Source organism: Pogoniulus pusillus, unplaced genomic scaffold (genome assembly GCF_015220805.1).
Source record: "Pogoniulus pusillus isolate bPogPus1 unplaced genomic scaffold, bPogPus1.pri scaffold_167_arrow_ctg1, whole genome shotgun sequence".
In the NCBI taxonomy this organism is placed as follows: domain Eukaryota; kingdom Metazoa; phylum Chordata; class Aves; order Piciformes; family Lybiidae; genus Pogoniulus; species Pogoniulus pusillus.
In genome coordinates, this window is record NW_026974599.1 from 28,978 (window position 1) to 47,005 (window position 18,028).

General features: G+C 59.0%; 1 protein-coding gene across 6 annotated transcripts; it reads left to right on the forward strand.

Moving 5' to 3' along the window:
* The first annotated feature begins 5 nt into the window (after window positions 1-5).
* On the forward strand, window positions 6-17,738 carry RETSAT (retinol saturase). 6 transcript variants are annotated; one of them, XM_064141178.1, is made up of 11 exons: window positions 6-267; window positions 1,092-1,274; window positions 6,460-6,704; window positions 8,408-8,609; window positions 10,442-10,639; window positions 11,536-11,655; window positions 12,760-12,898; window positions 13,058-13,167; window positions 13,454-13,620; window positions 16,043-16,202; window positions 17,318-17,738. In XM_064141178.1, the coding sequence occupies exons 1-11, from the start codon at window positions 93-95 to the stop codon at window positions 17,461-17,463; spliced, it is 1,845 nt and encodes a 614-aa protein (XP_063997248.1). In that variant the 5' UTR covers window positions 6-92; the 3' UTR covers window positions 17,464-17,738. The 6 variants fall into 6 exon arrangements, 5 of the variants coding, with proteins under 5 accessions (XP_063997248.1, XP_063997247.1, XP_063997249.1 ...); XR_010301597.1 differs by lacking the exon at window positions 13,454-13,620 and having other exon boundaries at window positions 17,318-17,404; XM_064141177.1 differs by lacking the exon at window positions 17,318-17,738 and having other exon boundaries at window positions 16,043-16,632.
* Window positions 17,739-18,028: the final 290 nt, after the last annotated feature.

Consider the following 18,028-nt stretch of genomic DNA (forward strand, 5'->3'; position numbering starts at 1 on the left):
AGCTCCCCGCCCCTCTCCCCGCCCCTCCCGAGCCGGTGCCGCCCGATCCCGGCGAGGCTTAGCAGGACAGCTTCAGCAGACCGCACAGCAGCATGTGGCTGTACGCGATGCTCTTCCTCCTTCTCCTCCTCCTCTCCCTCTTCCTCCTTCTCGCCCGGGTCGTGCTGGGCTCGGGGCGCGAACCCAACCCCTTCGCCACCGACGCCCGGCGCCCGCCCGCCCCGCTCGTTACCGACAAGGCTGTCCGCAGGACCGTGGTCAAGACAGGTACGGAGCTCCCGCGACCCCCTCTCCCCGGTAGGACCCTTCCCCCGCCCCGTCTGTGTCCTGCGCCTGGGGGGGGCATCGCCCCCTGGACGGCATTACCCCCCAAGGTGGCATCTCACCCCCCCTGGACGGCATTACCCTCCAGGGTGGCATCTCAGCCCCTTCGACGGCATTGTCCACCGAGGCAGCATTCCACGGCCCCGCGCGGTGCCACTCACGGGCACAGCATCCCCCAGCCAGGTGGCATCACCCCCCAGGGCAGCCTTGCCCACTGGGGTGCCAAGTCTCCCCAGAAAGGCATTGCTCCCCGGGGTGGCATTACCTGCCAGGGCAGCATGATCTCCCTCAGAGTGGCTTCTCCCTCCTGGGTGCCATCACCCTGCTGGACAGCATTAACCCCCCCCCCCAGAGTGGCATCACCCACTGGGGTGGACTCTCCCCCCCCTCCTCCCAGAGTGGCATTACCCTCTGGGGCAACTCGAACCCCCCCAGAGTGGCATCTACCCCCTGGGCGACTTTGCACAGCAAGGTGGCATCTCTACTCTGATGGCATCACCCACCAGGGTGGCATCTCTCCCTAGCGTGGCATTGGCATCATGCCCCAGGACAGAATCATCTCCCAGTGTGGCATCTCCTCATCCTACCACATAGCACAGCGAGGGGGTGGCATTACCCCTCAGGCTGGCATTGCCCCTTTGAGGGTGGCATCAGCCTGGGCGGGGGGGGGGGTGTCACTCACTAAGTGTACCATGCCCCCCACTCCGGAGGTGCCCACCCCCCCCCCCCCAAGTTGCCACCTCTCTCTCCTCCCCCCCCCCGCCCAGTTTTCTCAGCAGATAAAGTCCCCGCGGAGCTCGATGCCATCGTGATTGGCAGCGGCATCGGGGGGCTGGCAGCTGCCACGCTGCTGGCCAAGGTGGGCAAGAGGGTGCTGGTGCTGGAGCAGCATGGCAAGCTGGGGGGCTGCTGCCACACCTTCACCGAGAAGGGCTTCGAGTTCGACACTGGTACGGCCCCCGTGGCACCTGGGCACCTAAATCCGCCCCCTGGGCAAAGGCTGGGGGGGGGAAGAGGGAGGGGTAAAGGGGAGGGTGCCCGCGGCGGGGACCACACCCAAACCACCCCTGGGCACCCAGAAGGGGTAGCCCTGGCACTGGCTCCGAGCTTATACAAACACTGCTTCTGCTTGAGCAACGCCACCCACGCCCTTGCCCGTGCCCCCTGCCAACCCTCCTGCTGCCACCACGCCCTGGCACTGCCACCCAGACCCTGGCAGGTGCCTGGATCCTAGAAACTGCCCCAACAGTCTGGGTCTGATCCTATAAATACTCCTGTAATCCAGCTCAGACCCTATGGATTTCTCCCTAATCCACCTCAGATCCTAGGAAGTCCCTCACGACCCAGCTCCCATCCTACACAATTCCCTACCCCCAGCTCCCATCCTACACAATTCCCTACCCCCAGCTGGCACCCTGCACAGTTCCCTACCCCCAGCTCAGGTCCTGCACAATTCCTTACATCCAACTCAGGTCCTGCACAATTCCCTACCCTCAGCTCAGATCCTGCACAATTCCCTACCCCCAGCTCACAGCCTGCACAATTCCCTACCCTCAGCTCAGGTCCTGCACAATTCCTTACACCCAGTTCAGGTCCTGCACAATTCCTTACACCCATCTGGGACCCTGCACAATTCCTTACATCCAGCTCAGACCCTGCACAATTCCCTGCACCCAGCTCAGACCCTGCACAATTCCCTACACCCAGTTCAGACCCTGCACCCAGCTCACATCCTGCACAATTCCCTACCCTCAGCTCAGATCCTGCACAATTCCTTACAGCCAGCTCAGATCCTGCACAATTCCTTACACCTAGTTCAGATCCTGCACAATTCCTTACAGCCAGCTCAGGTCCTGCACAATTCCTTAAATCCAGCTCAGGTCCTGCACAATTTCCTACCCTGAGCTCAGATCCTGCACCCAGATCAGGTCCTGCACAATTCCCTACCCCCAGCTCGGATCCTGCACCCAGCTCACATCCTGCACAATTCCTTACATCCAACTCAGATCCTGCACAATTCCTTACACCCAGTTCAGATCCTGCACCCAGCTCAGATCCTGCACAATTCCCTACCCCCAGTTCAGATCCTGCACCCAGCTCAGATCCTGCACAATTCCCTACTCCCAGCTCAGGTCCTGCACAATTCCTTACATCCAGCTCAGGTCCTGCACAATTCCCTACCCTCAGCTCAGATCCTGCACAATTCCCTACTCCCAGCTCAGGTCCTGCACAATTCCCTACCCTCAGCTCAGATCCTGCATCCAGCTCAGGTCCTGCACAATTCCTTACATCCAGCTCAGGTCCTGCTCAATTCCCTACCCCCAGCTGGGACCCTGCACAGTTCCCTACCCCCAGCTCAGGTCCTGCACAATTCCCTACCCCCAGCTCAGGTCCTGCACCCAGCTCAGATCCTGCACAATTCCTTACATCCAACTCAGGTCCTGCACAATTCCCTACCCTCAGCTCAGATCCTGCACCCAGCTCACATCCTGCACAATTCCTTACATCCAGCTCAGGTCTTGCACAATTCCCTACCCCCAGCTCAGGTCCTGCACAATTCCCTACCCCCAGCTCACATCCTGCACCCAGCTCAGATCCTGCACAATTCCTTACATCCAGCTCAGGTCCTGTACCCAGCTCAGATCCTGCACAATTCCTTACCCTCAGCTCGGATCCTGCACCCAGCTCACATCCTTCACAATTCCTTACACCCAGCTCAGGTCCTGCACAATTCCTTACACCCAGCTCAGGTCCTGCACAATTCCTTACACCCAGCTCAGATCCTGCACAATTCCTTACACCCAGCTCAGGTCCTGCACAATTCCTTACACCCAGCTCAGATCCTGCACAATTCCCTACCCCCAGCTCAGATCCTGCACAATTCCCTATTCCCAGCTCAGATCCTGCACAATTCCCTATTCCCAGCTCAGATCCTGCACAATTCCCTATTCCCAGCTCAGATCCTGTCTTTCTCCCCCCGCCCCACCCCAAATCCATTTTAGCTCCTGGAAACTCCCCCCAAAGCCATTTGAGATCCTATAATTTCCCCATAATCCCTTTTAGATCCTGCAGAATTCCTACCTCAGCTCCTATGAACTTCCCACAGCTCCAAGCAGAATTTCCCAACAATCCATCTCAGATCCTATGAAATTCCCAAGACTCAGCTCAGATCCTATGAAATTCCCCAAGATCCAGCTCAGATCCCATCAATTTCCCCACAACCCAGCTCAGAGCCTACAAAATTCCCAAGATCCAGCTCAGATCCTATGAAATTCCCAAGACCTATCTCAGATCCTATGAAATTCCCAAGACCTATCTCAGATCCTACAAAGTTCCTAAGATCCAGCTCAGATCCTATCATTTTCCCCACAATCCAGCTCAGAGCCTATGAAATTCCCAGGATCCAGCTCAGATCCTATCAATTTCCCCACAATCCCGTTCAGAGCCTATGAAATTCCCAGGATCCAGCTCAGATCCTACAAAATCCCCAAGATCCAGCTCAGATCCCATCAATTTCCCCACAACCCAGCTCAGAGCCTACAAAATTCCCAAGATCCAGCTCAGATCCTACGAAGTTCCCAAAGATCCAGCCCAGAGCCTACACAATTCCCAAGATCACCTCAGATCCTATCAATTTCCCCACAACCCAGCTCAGATCCTATCATTTTCCCAAGACTCAGCTCAAATCTTACAAAACTCCCAAGATCCAGCTCAGATCCCATCAATTTCCCCACAGTCTAGCTCAGAGCCTATGAAATTCCCAAGATCCAGCTCAGATCCCATCAATTTCCCCACAGTCTAGCTCAGAGCCTATGAAATTCCCAAGATCCAGCTCAGATCCCATCAATTTCCCCACAACCCAGCTCAGAGCCTACAAAATTCCCAAGATCCAGCTCAGATCCTATAAAATTCCCAAGACCCAGCTCAGATCCTACAAAGTTCCTAAGAGCCAGCTCAGATCCTATCATTTTCCCCACAATCCAGCTCAGAGCCTATGAAATTCCCAGGATCCAGCTCAGATCCTACAAAATCCCCAAGATCCAGCTCAGAATCCATCAATTTCCCCACAGTCCAGCTCAGATCCTATAAAATTCCCAAGATCCAGCTCAGAGCCTATGAAATTCCCAGGATCCAGCTCAGATCCCATCAATTTCCCCACAGTCCAGCTCAGATCCTATAAAATTCCCAAGACCCAGCTCAGATCCAACAAAGTTCCTAAGATCCAGCTCAGATCCCATGAAATTCCCAAGATCCAGCTCAGATCCCATGAAATTCCCAAGATCCAGCTCAGATCCCATGAACTCCCCCCCCAATCCATTTTAGATCCCATACAATTCCCCACAGCCCACCTCAGGTCCTATCAATTCCCTCATATCCCAGTTTAGATCCTGCACAATTCCCTCTGCCCCTCTTCACTCCCATAGGATTCCTCATAGCCCAGCTCAGATCCTATGCATCTCCCTGGATCCATCCCCAAATCCCATTGGAATTCCCTACAACCCAGCTCAGCTCCCACATAACTCTGGGTTTAGCTCCTCTTAAGCTCCCCACACCCAGCTCAATCCCTACAAATTCCTTATCCAGGGAATGCCACCTTAGGGGCACCTCCAGGCAGCTAAAGTCCAGCTCCTCCCACGGCCTGGATTAATGATTTCCAGGGATACAAATTGGGAAACCATCCACAAAATCCCACACATTTCTGGCAACAACTCCTCCCCCAGCAACCTAATTCCCAAATGATTCCCAAATTCCCAACATCCTTTATCCTGCTCTGCTTCCCTCCCACCTCCATTGGGTCCCACCTTCCCCCCTCCCCCTCTTTAGGGAGCTGCTGGCTTGGGGCTGGAGAAAACAGAGCAGGATCCATAAATGAGACTCAAATCCTTGACATTCCCAAACAATTCCCAAATTCCCAATTCCCAACATCCCTTAACCTGTTCCACTTCCACCTCCACTGGGTCCCACTTTTTCCCCCTCCCCTCTTTATGGAGCTGCTGGCTTAGGGCTGGAGGAACCAGAGCAGGATCCATAAATGAGACTCAAATCCTCAACATTCCCAAACAATTCCCAAACAATTCCCAATTTCCAGCATCCTTTACCCTGCTCTGCTTCCCTCCCACCTCCACAGGGTCCCACTTTTCCCCTCCCCCTCTTTAGGGAACTGCTGGTTTAGGACTGGAGGAACCAGAGCAGGATCCACAAACAAGCCCCAAATCCTCAACATTCCCAAATTATTCCCAAATAATTCCAAAATTCCCAATTCCCAACATCCCTTAACCTGTTCCACTTCCACCTCCACAGGGTCCCACTTTCTCCCCTCCCCTTCTTTATGGAGCTGCTGGCTTGGGGCTGGAGGAACCAGAGCAGGATCCATAAATGAGACTCAAATCCTTGACATTCCCAAACAATTCCCAAACAATTCCCAAATAATTCCCTATTCCCAGCATCCTTTACCCTGTTCCACTTCCCTCCCACCTCCACTGGGTCCCACTTTCTCCCCTCCCCCTCTTTAGGGAGCTGCTGGCTTGGGGCTGGAGGAACCAGAGCAGGATCCATAAATGAGACTCAAATCCTTGACATTCCCAAACAATTCCCAAATAATTCCCAAATCTCCAATTCCCAGCATCCTTTACCCTGTTCCACTTTCCTCCCATCTCCACCGGGTCCCACTTTTCCCCCTCCCCCTCTTTAGGGAGCTGCTGGCTTGGGGCTGGAGGAACCAGAGCAGGATCCATAAATGAGACTCAAATCCTCAACATTCCCAAACAATTCCCAAACAATTCCCAATTCCCAACATCCCTTAACCTTTTCCACTTCCACCTCCACCGGGTCCCACTTTTCCCCTCCCCCTCTTTAGGGAGCTGCTGGTTTAGGGCTGGAGGAACCAGAGCAGGATCCATAAATGAGACTCAAATCCTTGACATTCCCAAACAATTCCCAAACAATTCCCAAACAATTCCCAAACAATTCCCAACATCCCTTAACCTTTTCCACTTCCACCTCCACCGGGTCCCACTTTTTCCCCCTCCCCCTCTTTATGGAGCTGCTGCGTTGGGTGTGGAGGGTCCAGAGGCAGCTCCGTAAAATCCTCCTCCCAATCCCGGTGGATCGATCCCAAACCATTCCCTCTTCCAGGGATCCACTACTTGGGCCAGATGCATGAGGGCTCTCCGGCTCGCACGCTGCTGGACCAGCTGACGGAGGGGCAGCTGCAGTGGGCACGGCTGCCAGCTGCCCACGACGCGGTGGTGCTGGGGGAGCCGGGAGCCGGTGCCAGGATCGTTCGCATCCATTCCGGGCAGCAGGAATATTTCCGCACCCTCAAGGAGCAGTTCCCGGCCGAGGGAGCTGCAATCGATGAGTTCGAGAGGCTGGTGAAGGTCAGGAGAAAGGAGGGTTTGGGAGGGAGGGGAAGGGGGGGGGGGGGGCAGAGGGTTTGGGGTGCCAAGGATGGGCACCCAAAGGGCACGGAGCTGGCAGCGGTGCGCAGCCAACCCCCAGCCCGCGGCTGAGTTCTCTTCCCTCTTCTGCCTCTCAGCCCTGGGGGGTGTGGAATGGGCTGCTTGGAGGAGACCTCCTCCCCCCCCCAGGGATGATGGAGCCCGACCAGAAGCTGGCAGCTCTCAGAACCCCTCTGAGCCACTCACCCCAACAGCCTCCGGGCGTGGGGGGGGGGTCCCTGAGCGGGGGTCGATGACCCTTCAGAGGAGGAAATTGTTCCTCATGGCCAACCTGAACCTCCCCTGGCACAACCTGAGGCCATTTCCTCTCCTCCCATCACTTCCTCCTTGCCTTGGCCCCAGAGCCCAACCCCCACCTGGCTCCAGCCTCCTCTCAGGCAGCTGCAGAGGCCAAGGAAGTCTCCTCTCAGCCTCCTCTTCCTCAGCCTCCCCACCCCCAGCTCCCTCCCCTGCCCCTCCCCAGCTCTCTTCTCCAGACCCTTGCCCACCTTTGCTGCATCTTGGACACCTCCAGCAAGAGGCATCCACAGCCTCCCTGGGCAACCTGTGCCAGGCTCTCCCCACCCTCCCTCTCCCCAATCTCTCCCTCATCTCCACTCTCCCTCTCCCCTCTCCCAGCCCAAATCCATTCTCCTTCCTCCTGCCACTCCCAGCCCTTGCCCAAAGTCCCTCCCCAGCTCTCCTGCAGCCCCTTCAGGCACTGGGAGCTGCCCTCAGCTCTCCCTGCAGCCTTCTCCAGCCTGAGCAGCCCCAACTCTGCCAGCCTGTGCCCACAGGGGAGGTTCTGCAGCCTCTGCTCCTCTCTGTGCCCTCCTCTGGAGCCTCTCCAGCAGCTCCAGGTCCTTCTGGACAGGCTGAGAGTGATCCTGAGACCCCCAGCTCTCTTCCCCAGCCCCTTGCCCACCTTTGCTGCCCTTCTCTGGCCCTGCCCCAGCCTCTCAATATCCTCCTGGGAGCGAGTGGCACACAGCTGCCCCCAGGGCTCAAGGTGTGGCCACAGCAGTGCCAAGGCACATCCCAGTGCACAGGAATTTGCTGCCAGGTCCCTGACCGGAGGCAGCTCCGCAGGGAGGGCAGCAGCAAAGCTGCAGAGGCCAAGCAGGTCTCCTCTCAGCATCCTCTCCTCCAGCCTCCCCCCCACCCCCAGCTTCCTCACCTGCCCCTCCCCAGCCCTCTTCTCCAGCCTCTTTGGTGCCCTGCCCCTCAGTGTGCATCTGGCAGCGAATGGGCACCACAACCGACCCCAGGATCTGATCTGTGCCCTCACCAGTGCCCAGCAGAAGAGCTTCCACCTGGCTGCCTTCCTTCCTTCCTGCAGATCCCACGGGGAGTGTCCCGTGGGACGGCAGCCTGGGGGCCTCCCAGCCAGCAAGAAGCACCTGGATCCTTATCAGCAGGATGCTAATTAGCATTAATTACACCGCAGAGGCTGAAGCCTCCTCCCCAGGGCTGACTTTTGGCTGAGTCAAAGCTCTGCCCAAGACCCACAACGCTGCGGTGAGACGTTCGGGGCGGCTCGCTGCCAGCTCTGCCAACTGCTGCGAGTTCAAGAGGTTGCCCTCCAGGTGCTTGGCTGGGTAGAGATGGGTGCTGAGTGGGTGCCCTCCCTCCCTCCTTCGCAGAGCGTGGACAAGGGCATGGTTCTGCTCGGCCTCCTGAAGATGGTACCGCGGGCGCTGGCACTGCTGCTGTGCCGCTCGGGGCTCCTGCCTTGGCTCTTCCTCTTCTGCCGCCTGGCATCGCGCAGCGTGAAGGAGGTGGTGGAGGGGCTCACTGCCGACCCCGAGCTCCGAGCTGTCTTCAGCTACCTCTTCCCCACCTACGGTAGGTAGGCAGGAGGGGATGGTTGAGGTGAGCCATGTGTGTGTGTGTCCCCCCCCCCGCCCCAGACACTGCGGCACCTCTCTCCCCCCCCCCTCCCTGCCTTTGTGCTTTGCTTTGGGGATGGAATCGGCTCAAGGCTGCCCTGAGCTTTGAGCACATCCTGGCTGGGGAGCAGGAGGCTCAGGCAGGACTCTGCCATGTGGTGCCCACGTGGGCAGACCCTGGAGATATAAAGCCCTGGAGGAGGGACAGAGTGAACCCTGAGCCCCAAACTCTGAGCCCTGAACCCCAAACCCTGAGCCCCGAACTCTGAGCTGTGAGCTCTGAGCCATGAGCCCTGAGCTCTGAACACTGAGCCCTGAACCCCAAACCCTGAGCCCTGAACCCCAAACTCTGAGCCATGAGCCCTGAATCCTGAGCCCTGAACCCTGAGCTGTGAGCCCCAAACCCCAAACCCTGAGCCCCGAACCCCAAACCCTGAGCCCCGAACTCTGAGCTGTGAGCTCTGAGCCATGAGCCCTGAGCTCTGAACACTGAGCCCCGAACCCTGAGCCCTGAGCCTCAAACTCTGAGCCATGAGCCCTGAATCCTAAGCCCTGAACCCTGAACTGTGAGCTCTGAACACTGAGCCCCAATCCCTGAGCCCTGAGCCCCAAACTCTGAGCTGTGAGCCCTGAGCTCTGAGCCCTGAACCCTGAGCCCCAAACTCTGAGCTGTGAGCCCTGAGCCCTGAACTCCAAGCCCTAAACCCTGAGCCCTGAACTCCAAGCCCTAAACCCTGAGCCCTGAACTCCAAGCCCTAAACCCTGAGTCCTGAGCCCTGAATCCCAAACCCTGAGCCCTGAACTTCGAGCCAGAGTGCTGGGTTCAGTTGCAAAAGAACCACAGGGGCCACATCCTGCTCTTCTGGGCATTCAGCAGCTCTTTCTCACCCCCATCCAGTGTCCCTCCAGTTCTCACCCCCATCCAGTGTCCCTCCAGTTCTCCCTCCCATCCAGTGCCCCTCCAGTTCTCCCTCCCATCCAGTGCCCCTCCAGTTCTCCCTCCCATCCAGTGCCCCTCCAGTTCTCCCTCCCATCCAGTGCCCCTCCAGTTCTCCCTCCCATCCAGTGCCCCTCCAGGTCTCCCTCCCATCCAGTGCCCCTCCAGTTCTCCCTCCCATCCAGTGCCCCTCCAGTTCTCCCTCCCATCCAGTGCCCCTCCAGTTCTCCCTCCCATCCAGTGCCCCTCCAGTTCTCCCTCCCATCCAGTGCCCCCCCAGTTCTCACCCTCATCCAGTGCCCCTCCAGTTCTCCCTCCCATCCAGTGCCCCTCCAGTTCTCCCCCCCATCCAGTGCCCCTCCAGTTCTCCCTCCCATCCAGTGCCCCTCCAGTTCTCCCTCCCATCCAGTGCCCCTCCAGTTCTCACCTCCATCCAGTGCCCCTCCAGTTCTCACCTCCATCCAGTGCCCCTCCAGTTCTCCCTCCCATCCAGTGCCCTTCCAGTTCTCCCTCCCATCCAGTGTCCCTCCAGTTCTCCCTCCCATCCAGTGCCCCTCCAGTTCTCCCTCCCATCCAGTGCCCCTCCAGTTCTCCCTCCCATCCAGTGCCCCTCCAGTTCTCCCTCCCATCCAGTGCCCCTCCAGTTCTCCCTCCCATCCAGTGCCCCTCCAGTTCTCCCTCCCATCCAGTGCCCCTCCAGTTCTCCCTCCCATCCAGTGCCCAACTGGTTCTCACCCCCATCCCTCTTTCCTCACCCCTCTCACGCTCAGCTGAAGATGAGCCTGTTCCTCCCCCTGGAAGCTCCAGGAGAGGTGCCAGACCTTGGCACCAGCTGCTCTCTGTCTCACCAGGCGTGGTGCCCTCCAAGGCCAGCTTCACCATGCATGGCATCCTGGTCAACCACTTCCTGGATGGGGCCTGGTACCCCCGCGGCGGGTCCGGGGAAATCGCCTTCCACCTGATTCCTGTCATCAGGAAGAGTGGAGGCAACGTGCTGGGAAGGGCACCAGTGGAGAAGATCCTGCTGGATTCCCAGGGCAGAGCTTGTGGTGAGTGCTGGCACAGGGCACAGCTGGCATCACCCACCCTGCTGCTGGGAGGATGTGGATGCCAAGGGCAGGTTGGATGAGGGCTTCAGCAGCCTGGGCTGGTGGGAGGTATCCGTGCCCATGGCAGGGGGTTGGAGCTGGATGGTCCCTGCCTGTTCCCACCCAGCCATGCCCGTTCCCACCCAGCCATGCCCGTTCCCACCCATCCATGCCCGTTCCCACCCAACCATGCCCGTTCCCACCCAACCATGCCTGTTCCCACCCAACCATGCCCGTTCCCACCCATCCATGCCTGTTCCCACCCAGCCAGGCTCCTTCCCCACCCCTCCATGCCTGTTCCCACCCAACCAGGCCTTTTCACATCCATCCATGTTCATTTCCACCCCTCCATGCCTGTTCCCAGCCAACCATGCCTGTTCCCATCCATCCATACCTATTCCCACCCAACCATGCCTCTTTCCATCCATCCATACCTATTCCCACCCAACCATGCCTCTTTCCATCCATCCATACCTATTCCCAGCCAACCATGCCTCTTCCCATCCATCCATACCTATTCCCACCCAACCATGCCTCTTTCCATCCATCCATACCTATTCCCACCCAACCATGCCTCTTCCCATCCATCCATACCTATTCCCACCCAACCATGCCTCTTCCCATCCATCCATACCTATTCCCATCCAACCATGCCTCTTCCCATCCATACATACCTCTTCCCACCCAACAGTGACTCTAAACCCCACCAGTGACCCTAACACCAACCATGCCTGCTCCCATCCTCCCATGCCCCTTCCTACCCATTCCCCTTCCCACCCATGCCCCTTTCAGCCCAACCCATTCCATGAATCCATGTCCTGGAGCTGTTCCTCTTCTCCTCAACCCTTCCCTCCCAGGTGTGAGTGTGAAGAAAGGCCAAGAGCTGCTGAACATCTTTGCCCCCATTGTCATTTCTGATGCTGGAGTCTTCAACACCTACCAGCGGCTGCTGCCCGCCAAGGCACAGGCACTGCCAGGTGGGCAGGGCAGCTCTGGGCTGCTTTGGCCTTTGAAGCCCTCCCTGGGGCTGTGGGCACTGAATGTTGGCCTTGGTGTTGGCACAAAGTGTCCTGCTGGCCTGGGCAGAGGAATGGTTGGGTGGGAGAAGTCATGGATGGGTGGAAGGGAGCATAGGTGAGTGGGAAAGGGCATGGGTGGGTGGGAATGAGGATGGATGGGAACTGGCATGGATGGGTGGGAAGGGGCATGGATGGGTGGGAATGAGCATGGATGGATGGGAATGAGCATGGATGGATGGGTAGGGGCATGGATGGGTGGAAATGGGCATGGATGGGTGGGAAGGGGCATGGATGGGTGGGAATGAGCATGGATGGATGGGAATGAGCATGGATGGGTGGGAATGGGCATGGATGGGTGGGAATGAGCATGGATGGGTGGGAAGGGGCATGGATGGGTGGAAATGGGCATGGATAGGTGGAAATGGGCATGGATGGGTGGGAAGGGGCATGGATGGGTGGAAATGGGCATGGATGGGTGGGAATGAGCATGGATGGATGAGAACAGGCATGGTTGGGTAGGAACAGGCATGGATTGGCCAGAGCAAGGATGGTTCGATGGGAATGAGCATGGATGGGTGGGAACAGGCATGGTTGGGTGGGAATGAGCATGGATGAGTGGGAACAGGCATGGTTGGGTGGGAATGAGCATGGATGAGTGGGAACAGGCATGGATTGGCCGGAGCAAGGATGGTTCGATGGGGACGGGCAGGGATGGGTGGGAACAGGCACGGTTCAATGGGAACCAGCAGGGCTCAGTGGGTATTTCATGGGCTGGTGCAGCCCCAGCCAAGGCCCCGTGGGCAGCAGCTACCCTGAGCCTGGGCAGGTCTGGGGTGTGAGCAGTGGGGCAGAGGTTTGTGCCTCCTTCGGGAGGTGACCCGCGGCCCTCCGCGCACAGCCCACGCCACCATTCAAGCCAAACCAGTTGTGCCAGCCAATGGGGTAGCAACCTAGACCTGAGTGGGGCTTCTTCTAGCAGGAGAACTCTCTGCAGGGCTGGGGGGGAAGGGGAATTGGGGGGGGGGGGGGGTCCCTGACTCTGCCTTTCCCTTCCCATGGCAGAGATCCAGGCGCAGCTGGGCAGGGCGGTGCACGGCGAGGGAGGCTTCAGCATCTTCATCGGCGTCAACGGCTCCAAGGAGGAGCTGGGGCTGGAGCCCATCAACTACTTTGTGTATCCAGGGAGCGACTTGGATGAATTGTAGGTTGGGCTTCACCTCGCAGATGCCTCATTAAGAGCCGGCTTAAGCTCTGGGTGGGGTCACGCTCGGGGCTGAGCTTCCACTTTGGACCTTACAAGTCCTCGGGGAAGGGCTTGAACCATCACCACCCAGCTCCAAAGCCTCTCATCTCTCTGCAGAGCAGGGAGCTACCTGGCATCCTCCAGAGAAGAAGCTGCCAAGAGGATCCCTCTGCTCTTTGTCACTTGCCCCTCGGCCAAAGACCCCACCTGGGAACAGAGGTACCCAGGTAATGACTGCAGCCCAACCACAGCCACTCCTCGCAGCTCTTGAAGGGAGTTTGGTTTGTTTGAAGAGGGCAAATAAAAAGCTTCTTCCCTTCTCCAGCCATGGGGAAAGCTGCTGAGCAGGCAGCTCCCATGGATAAACACCTGCCAGATAGGCAGGCTGAGAGTTAATGGCATCCTAAAAAACCTGGGAACTTCCCCAGGGGTGGGTTGGGGCTGGCAGCAGCAGCAGAGGGGTGAGGCAGGGGGGAAAGGGGAAAGGACCACCCCAGCCTGGTCCTGCTGCAGGCAAATCCACCCTGGTCATGATCACCTTCACCAAGTATGAGTGGTTCGAGGAGTGGAAGGACAAACAGGTCCACAAGAGGGGAGAGGACTACGAGGAGCTGAAGAAGACCTTCGTGGACAGCGTCCTGAGCATTGTCTTCAAGCTCTATCCTCGCATCGAGGGCAGGGTGAGGCTCTCTGCTCCCCAGCTCCTCTCCTGCTTCCTGCCTATCTTGAGCCAGCCTGCAAAGAGTCTGAGGCTCAGCAGCAATGCATGCCCCTTGCTGCCAATGCTGCAGCTCAGGCTCAGCTCCAAGCTCCTTGCCCCTTGCTGCCAATCCATGCCCCTTGCTGCCAATCCATGCCCACTGCAGCCTGCAAAGGCTCTGGCTCAGCTGCAGCTGAGGCTCAGCTCCAAGCTCTTTGCTGCTGCCAATCCATGCCCCTTGCTGCCAATCCATGCCCACTGCAGCCTGCAAGGCTCTGGCTCAGCTGTAGCTGAGGCTCAGCTCCAAACTCTTTGCTGCTGCCAATCCATGCCCACTGCAGCCTGCAAGGCTCTGGCTCAGCTGCAGCTGAGGCTCAGCTCCAAGCTCCTCAATGCTGCTGCCAATCCATGCCCCTTGCTGCCAATCCATGCTCCTTGCTGCCAATCCATGCCCACTGCAGCCTGCAAAGGCTCTAGCTCAGCTGCAGCTGAGGCTCAGCTCCAAGCTCCTCAATGCTGCTGCCAATCCATGCCCCTTGCTGCCAATCCATGCCCACTGCAGCCTGCAAAGGCTCTGGCTCAGCTGCGGCTGAGGCTCAGCTCCAAGCTCTTTGCTGCTGCCAATCCATGCTCCTTGCTGCCAACCCATGCCCACTGCAGCCTGCAAAGGCTCAGCTGCAGCTGAGGCTCAGCTCCAAGCTCTTTGCTGCTGCTGCCAATCCGTGCCTGCTGCAGCCTGCAAAGGGTGTGGCTGAGCTGCACCTGAGGCTCAGCTCCAAGCTCCTCGATGCTGCTGCCAATCCATGCCCCTTGCTGCCAATCCATGCCCACTGCAGCCTGCAAAGGCTCTGGCTCAGCTGCAGCTGAGGCTCAGCTCCAAGCTCTTTGCTGCTGCCAATCCATGCCCACTGCAGCCTGCAAAGGCTCTGACTCAGCTGCAGCTGAGGCTCAGCTCCAAGCTCTTTGCTGCTGCCAATCCATGCCCACTGCAGCCTGCAAAGGCTCTGACTCAGCTGCAGCTGAGGCTCAGCTCCAAGCTCTTTGCTGCTGCTGCCAATCCATGCCCACTGCAGCCTGCAAAGGCTCAGCTGCAGCTGAGGCTCAGCTCCAAGCTCTTTGCTGCTGCTGCCAATCCATGCCCACTGCAGCCTGCAAAGGCTCAGCTGCAGCTGAGGCTCAGCTCCAAGCTCTTTGCTGCTGCTGCCAATCCATGCCCACTGCAGCCTGCAAAGGCTCAGCTGCAGCTGAGGCTCAGCTCCAAGCTCTTTGCTCCTGCCACCAATCCGTGCCTGCTGCAGCCTGCAAAGGGTGTGGCTGAGCTGCACCTGAGGCTCAGCTCCAAGCTCCTCGATGCTGCTGCCAATCCATGCCCCTTGCTGCCAACCCATGCCCACTGCAGCCTGCAAAGGCTCTGGCTCAGCTGCAGCTGAGGCTCAGCTCCAAGCTCTTTGCTGCTGCTGCCAACCCATGCCCACTGCAGCCTGCAAAGGCTCAGCTGCAGCTGAGGCTCAGCTCCAAGCTCTTTGCTGCTGCCAACCCATGCCCACTGCAGCCTGCAAAGGCTCAGCTGCAGCTGAGGCTCAGCTCCAAGCTCTTTGCTGCTGCTGCCAATCCATGCCCACTGCAGCCTGCAAAGGCTCAGCTGCAGCTGAGGCTCAGCTCCAAGCTCTTTGCTGCTGCTGCCAATCCATGCCCACTGCAGCCTGCAAAGGCTCAGCTGCAGCTGAGGCTCAGCTCCAAGCTCTTTGCTGCTGCCAATCCATGCCCACTGCAGCCTGCAAAGGCTCAGCTGCAGCTGAGGCTCAGCTCCAAGCTCTTTGCTGCTGCTGCCAACCCATGCCCACTGCAGCCTGCAAAGGCTCAGCTGCAGCTGAGGCTCAGCTCCAAGCTCCTTGCTCCTGCCACCAATCCGTGCCTGCTGCAGCCTGCAAAGGGTGTGGCTGAGCTGCACCTGAGGCTCAGCTCCAAGCTCCTCGATGCTGCTGCTAATCCATGCCTGCTGCAGCCTGCTAAGGGTGTGGCTGAGCTGCACCTGGGGCTCAGCATCAAGCTCCTTGCTCCTGCCCCCTACCCATGCCCACTGCAGCCTGCAAAGGCTCTGGCTGAGCTGCACCTGGGGCTCAGCATCAAGCTCCTTGCTCCTGCCCCCAACCCATGCCCACTGCAGCCTGCAAAGGCTCTGGCTGAGCTGCACCTGGGGCTCAGCATCAAGCTCCTTGCTCCTGCCACCAACCCATGCCCACTGCAGGGTGGCATTGGTGGTCCCCTAGTTCCCCCTTGGTGCCCAATGTGCCCAGATCCCCCATCCAATGGGCTGCAAAGAGTCCTACCTCAGCCTGTTCTCCTCTACAGCTCCCTCCTGCCCCCTGCAGACCTCTCTCTGCCCTCTTGTGCCCCTCCAGATCGAGTACCTCTCCAGTGGCACTCCCCTCACCAACCAGCACTACATTGCCAGCCCCAGGGGCGAGTTCTATGGCCTGGACCACAGCATCCAGCGCCTGCAGGCTGAAGCCATCGCTGTCAGCAGGCCTAAGACAGCTGTGCCCAACCTCTTCCTGACAGGTACCAGGCACCACTGCAGCCCTCTGAGATGGGCACACCTCTGGGCAGCTGTGGGAGGGCCTGAGCTGAGAGCTGGGGATGAGCTGCTGCTGTCCCGTGGGGGGATGCCAGAGCTGCTGGAGGACATCAAAGTGCTTGGTGCAGAGGAGAAGGACCTGGGGGGTGTTGGTTGATGGCTGCCAGCAGTGTGCCCAGGTGGCCAAGAGGAGCACCAGCAGCCTGGCTCGTACCAGGAACAGTGTGGGCAGCAGCAGCAGGGCAGGGATTGTGCCCCTGGGCTGGGCAGTGGGGAGTGCACAGCTGGAGCCCTGCGGGCAGTTGTGTGCCAGCTCTTGGCACTGGGATGTGCCTTGGCACTGGTGTGGCACAGCTGGGGTCAGCTTTGGGCCACTCACTCCCAGGAGGACGTTGAGAGGCTGGGGTAGGGCCAGGGAAGGGCAGCAAAGGTGGGCAAGGGTCTGGAGAAGAGAGCTGGGGAGGGGCAGGGGAGGGAGCTGGGGGTGGGGAGGCTGAGGAAGAGGAGGCTGAGAGGAGACCTCCTTGGCCTCTGCAGCTGCCTGAGAGGAGGCTGGAGCCAGGTGGGGGTTGGGCTCTGGGGCCAAGGCACAAGGGATGGGAGGAGAGGAAATGGCCTCAGGTTGTGCCAGGGGAGGTTCAGGTTGGGCATGAGGAACAATTTCTCCCTGGCAAGGGTTGCCCAGGCCTGGCCCAGGCTGCCCAGGGCAGTGCTGCAGTGCCCATCCCTGGAGCCATGCTGCTGAGGGCCATGGGTTGGTGCTGCCCTGGCAGTGCTGGGCTTGGGCTTGGATTGGATGAACTGAAAGATCTCTTCCAGCTCAGCCCATGCCAGGATTCCATGGGTCAAGCCCAAAGGATGGGCTGGGGGCAGCTGGAAGCTGGGGGGTGGTTGGGGAGTGGTGGTGGTTGGGGGGTGATGGTGGTTGGGGGGTGATGGTTGTTGGGGGGTGGTGGTGGTTGGGGGGTGATGGTGGTTGGGGGATGGTGGTGGTTGGGGGGTGATGGTGCCCAGCAGCGCCCAGGCTGGGCTGGGAATGGAGACCATGAGCTGCCCCTCAGCTGGGCCAGTGCCACCCTCACCTGCTGCTCTCCTGCAGGGCAGGATGTGTGCCTGGGTGGCTTCATGGGAGCCCTGCAGGGAGCCATGATCTGTGCCAGCGCCGTCCTGCAGCGCAACCTCTACGTGGACCTGATGCGGCTCATCAGGTGCCAGCAGGCTGCCCGTGCCAAGAAGATGGCCTGATGCCAGCTGCCCTGCTGGCCAGGGCTTCCCCTCCCCACAGCCCACCCAAGCACCCCCCCCCCACCAGCACCTCCCACCCAGCACCAAGCCAAAAGAGTGCCAGATGCCAGCCCCAGCTCCAGCAGTGCTCATCCTCAGCACACTTTGGAGGGGCCAAAGCTCTTCTCCTGCTGTGAGGAAGAGCAGCTCCAACACCTGCTGTGTGCAGCAGCAGCCAGCAGAGAAGTCAAGGCAGCTCCTGGAGCTTTGCTGGGCTCTTAGAGTTCCATCAGGCTCCCGAAGCTCCATCAGGCTCCTGAAGCTCCATCAGGCTCCCAAAGCTCCATCAGGCTCCTGAAGCTCCATCAGACTTCCAAAGCTCCATCAGGCTCCCGAAGCTCCATCAGGCTCCCGAAGCTCCATCAGGCTCTAAAGCTCCATCAGACTTCCAAAGCTCCATCAGACTTCCAAAGCTCCATCAGGCTCTAAAGCTCCATCAGGCTCCCGAAGCTCCATCAGGCTCTAAAGCTCCATCAGGCTCCCGAAGCTCCATCAGGCTCCCGAAGCTCCATCAGGCTCCCGAAGC

Bases quoted from the DNA above. Each gene is read 5' to 3' on its own strand.
- RETSAT (XM_064141176.1), top strand. From the start codon at position 93: ATGTGGCTGTACGCGATGCTCTTCCTCCTTCTCCTCCTCCTCTCCCTC. The intron at 268-1,091 runs GTACGGAGCTCC...CCCCCCGCCCAG, and splicing joins CAGGACCGTGGTCAAGACAG to TTTTCTCAGCAGATAAAGTC. The intron at 11,656-12,759 runs GTGGGCAGGGCA...TTCCCATGGCAG, and splicing joins CAAGGCACAGGCACTGCCAG to AGATCCAGGCGCAGCTGGGC.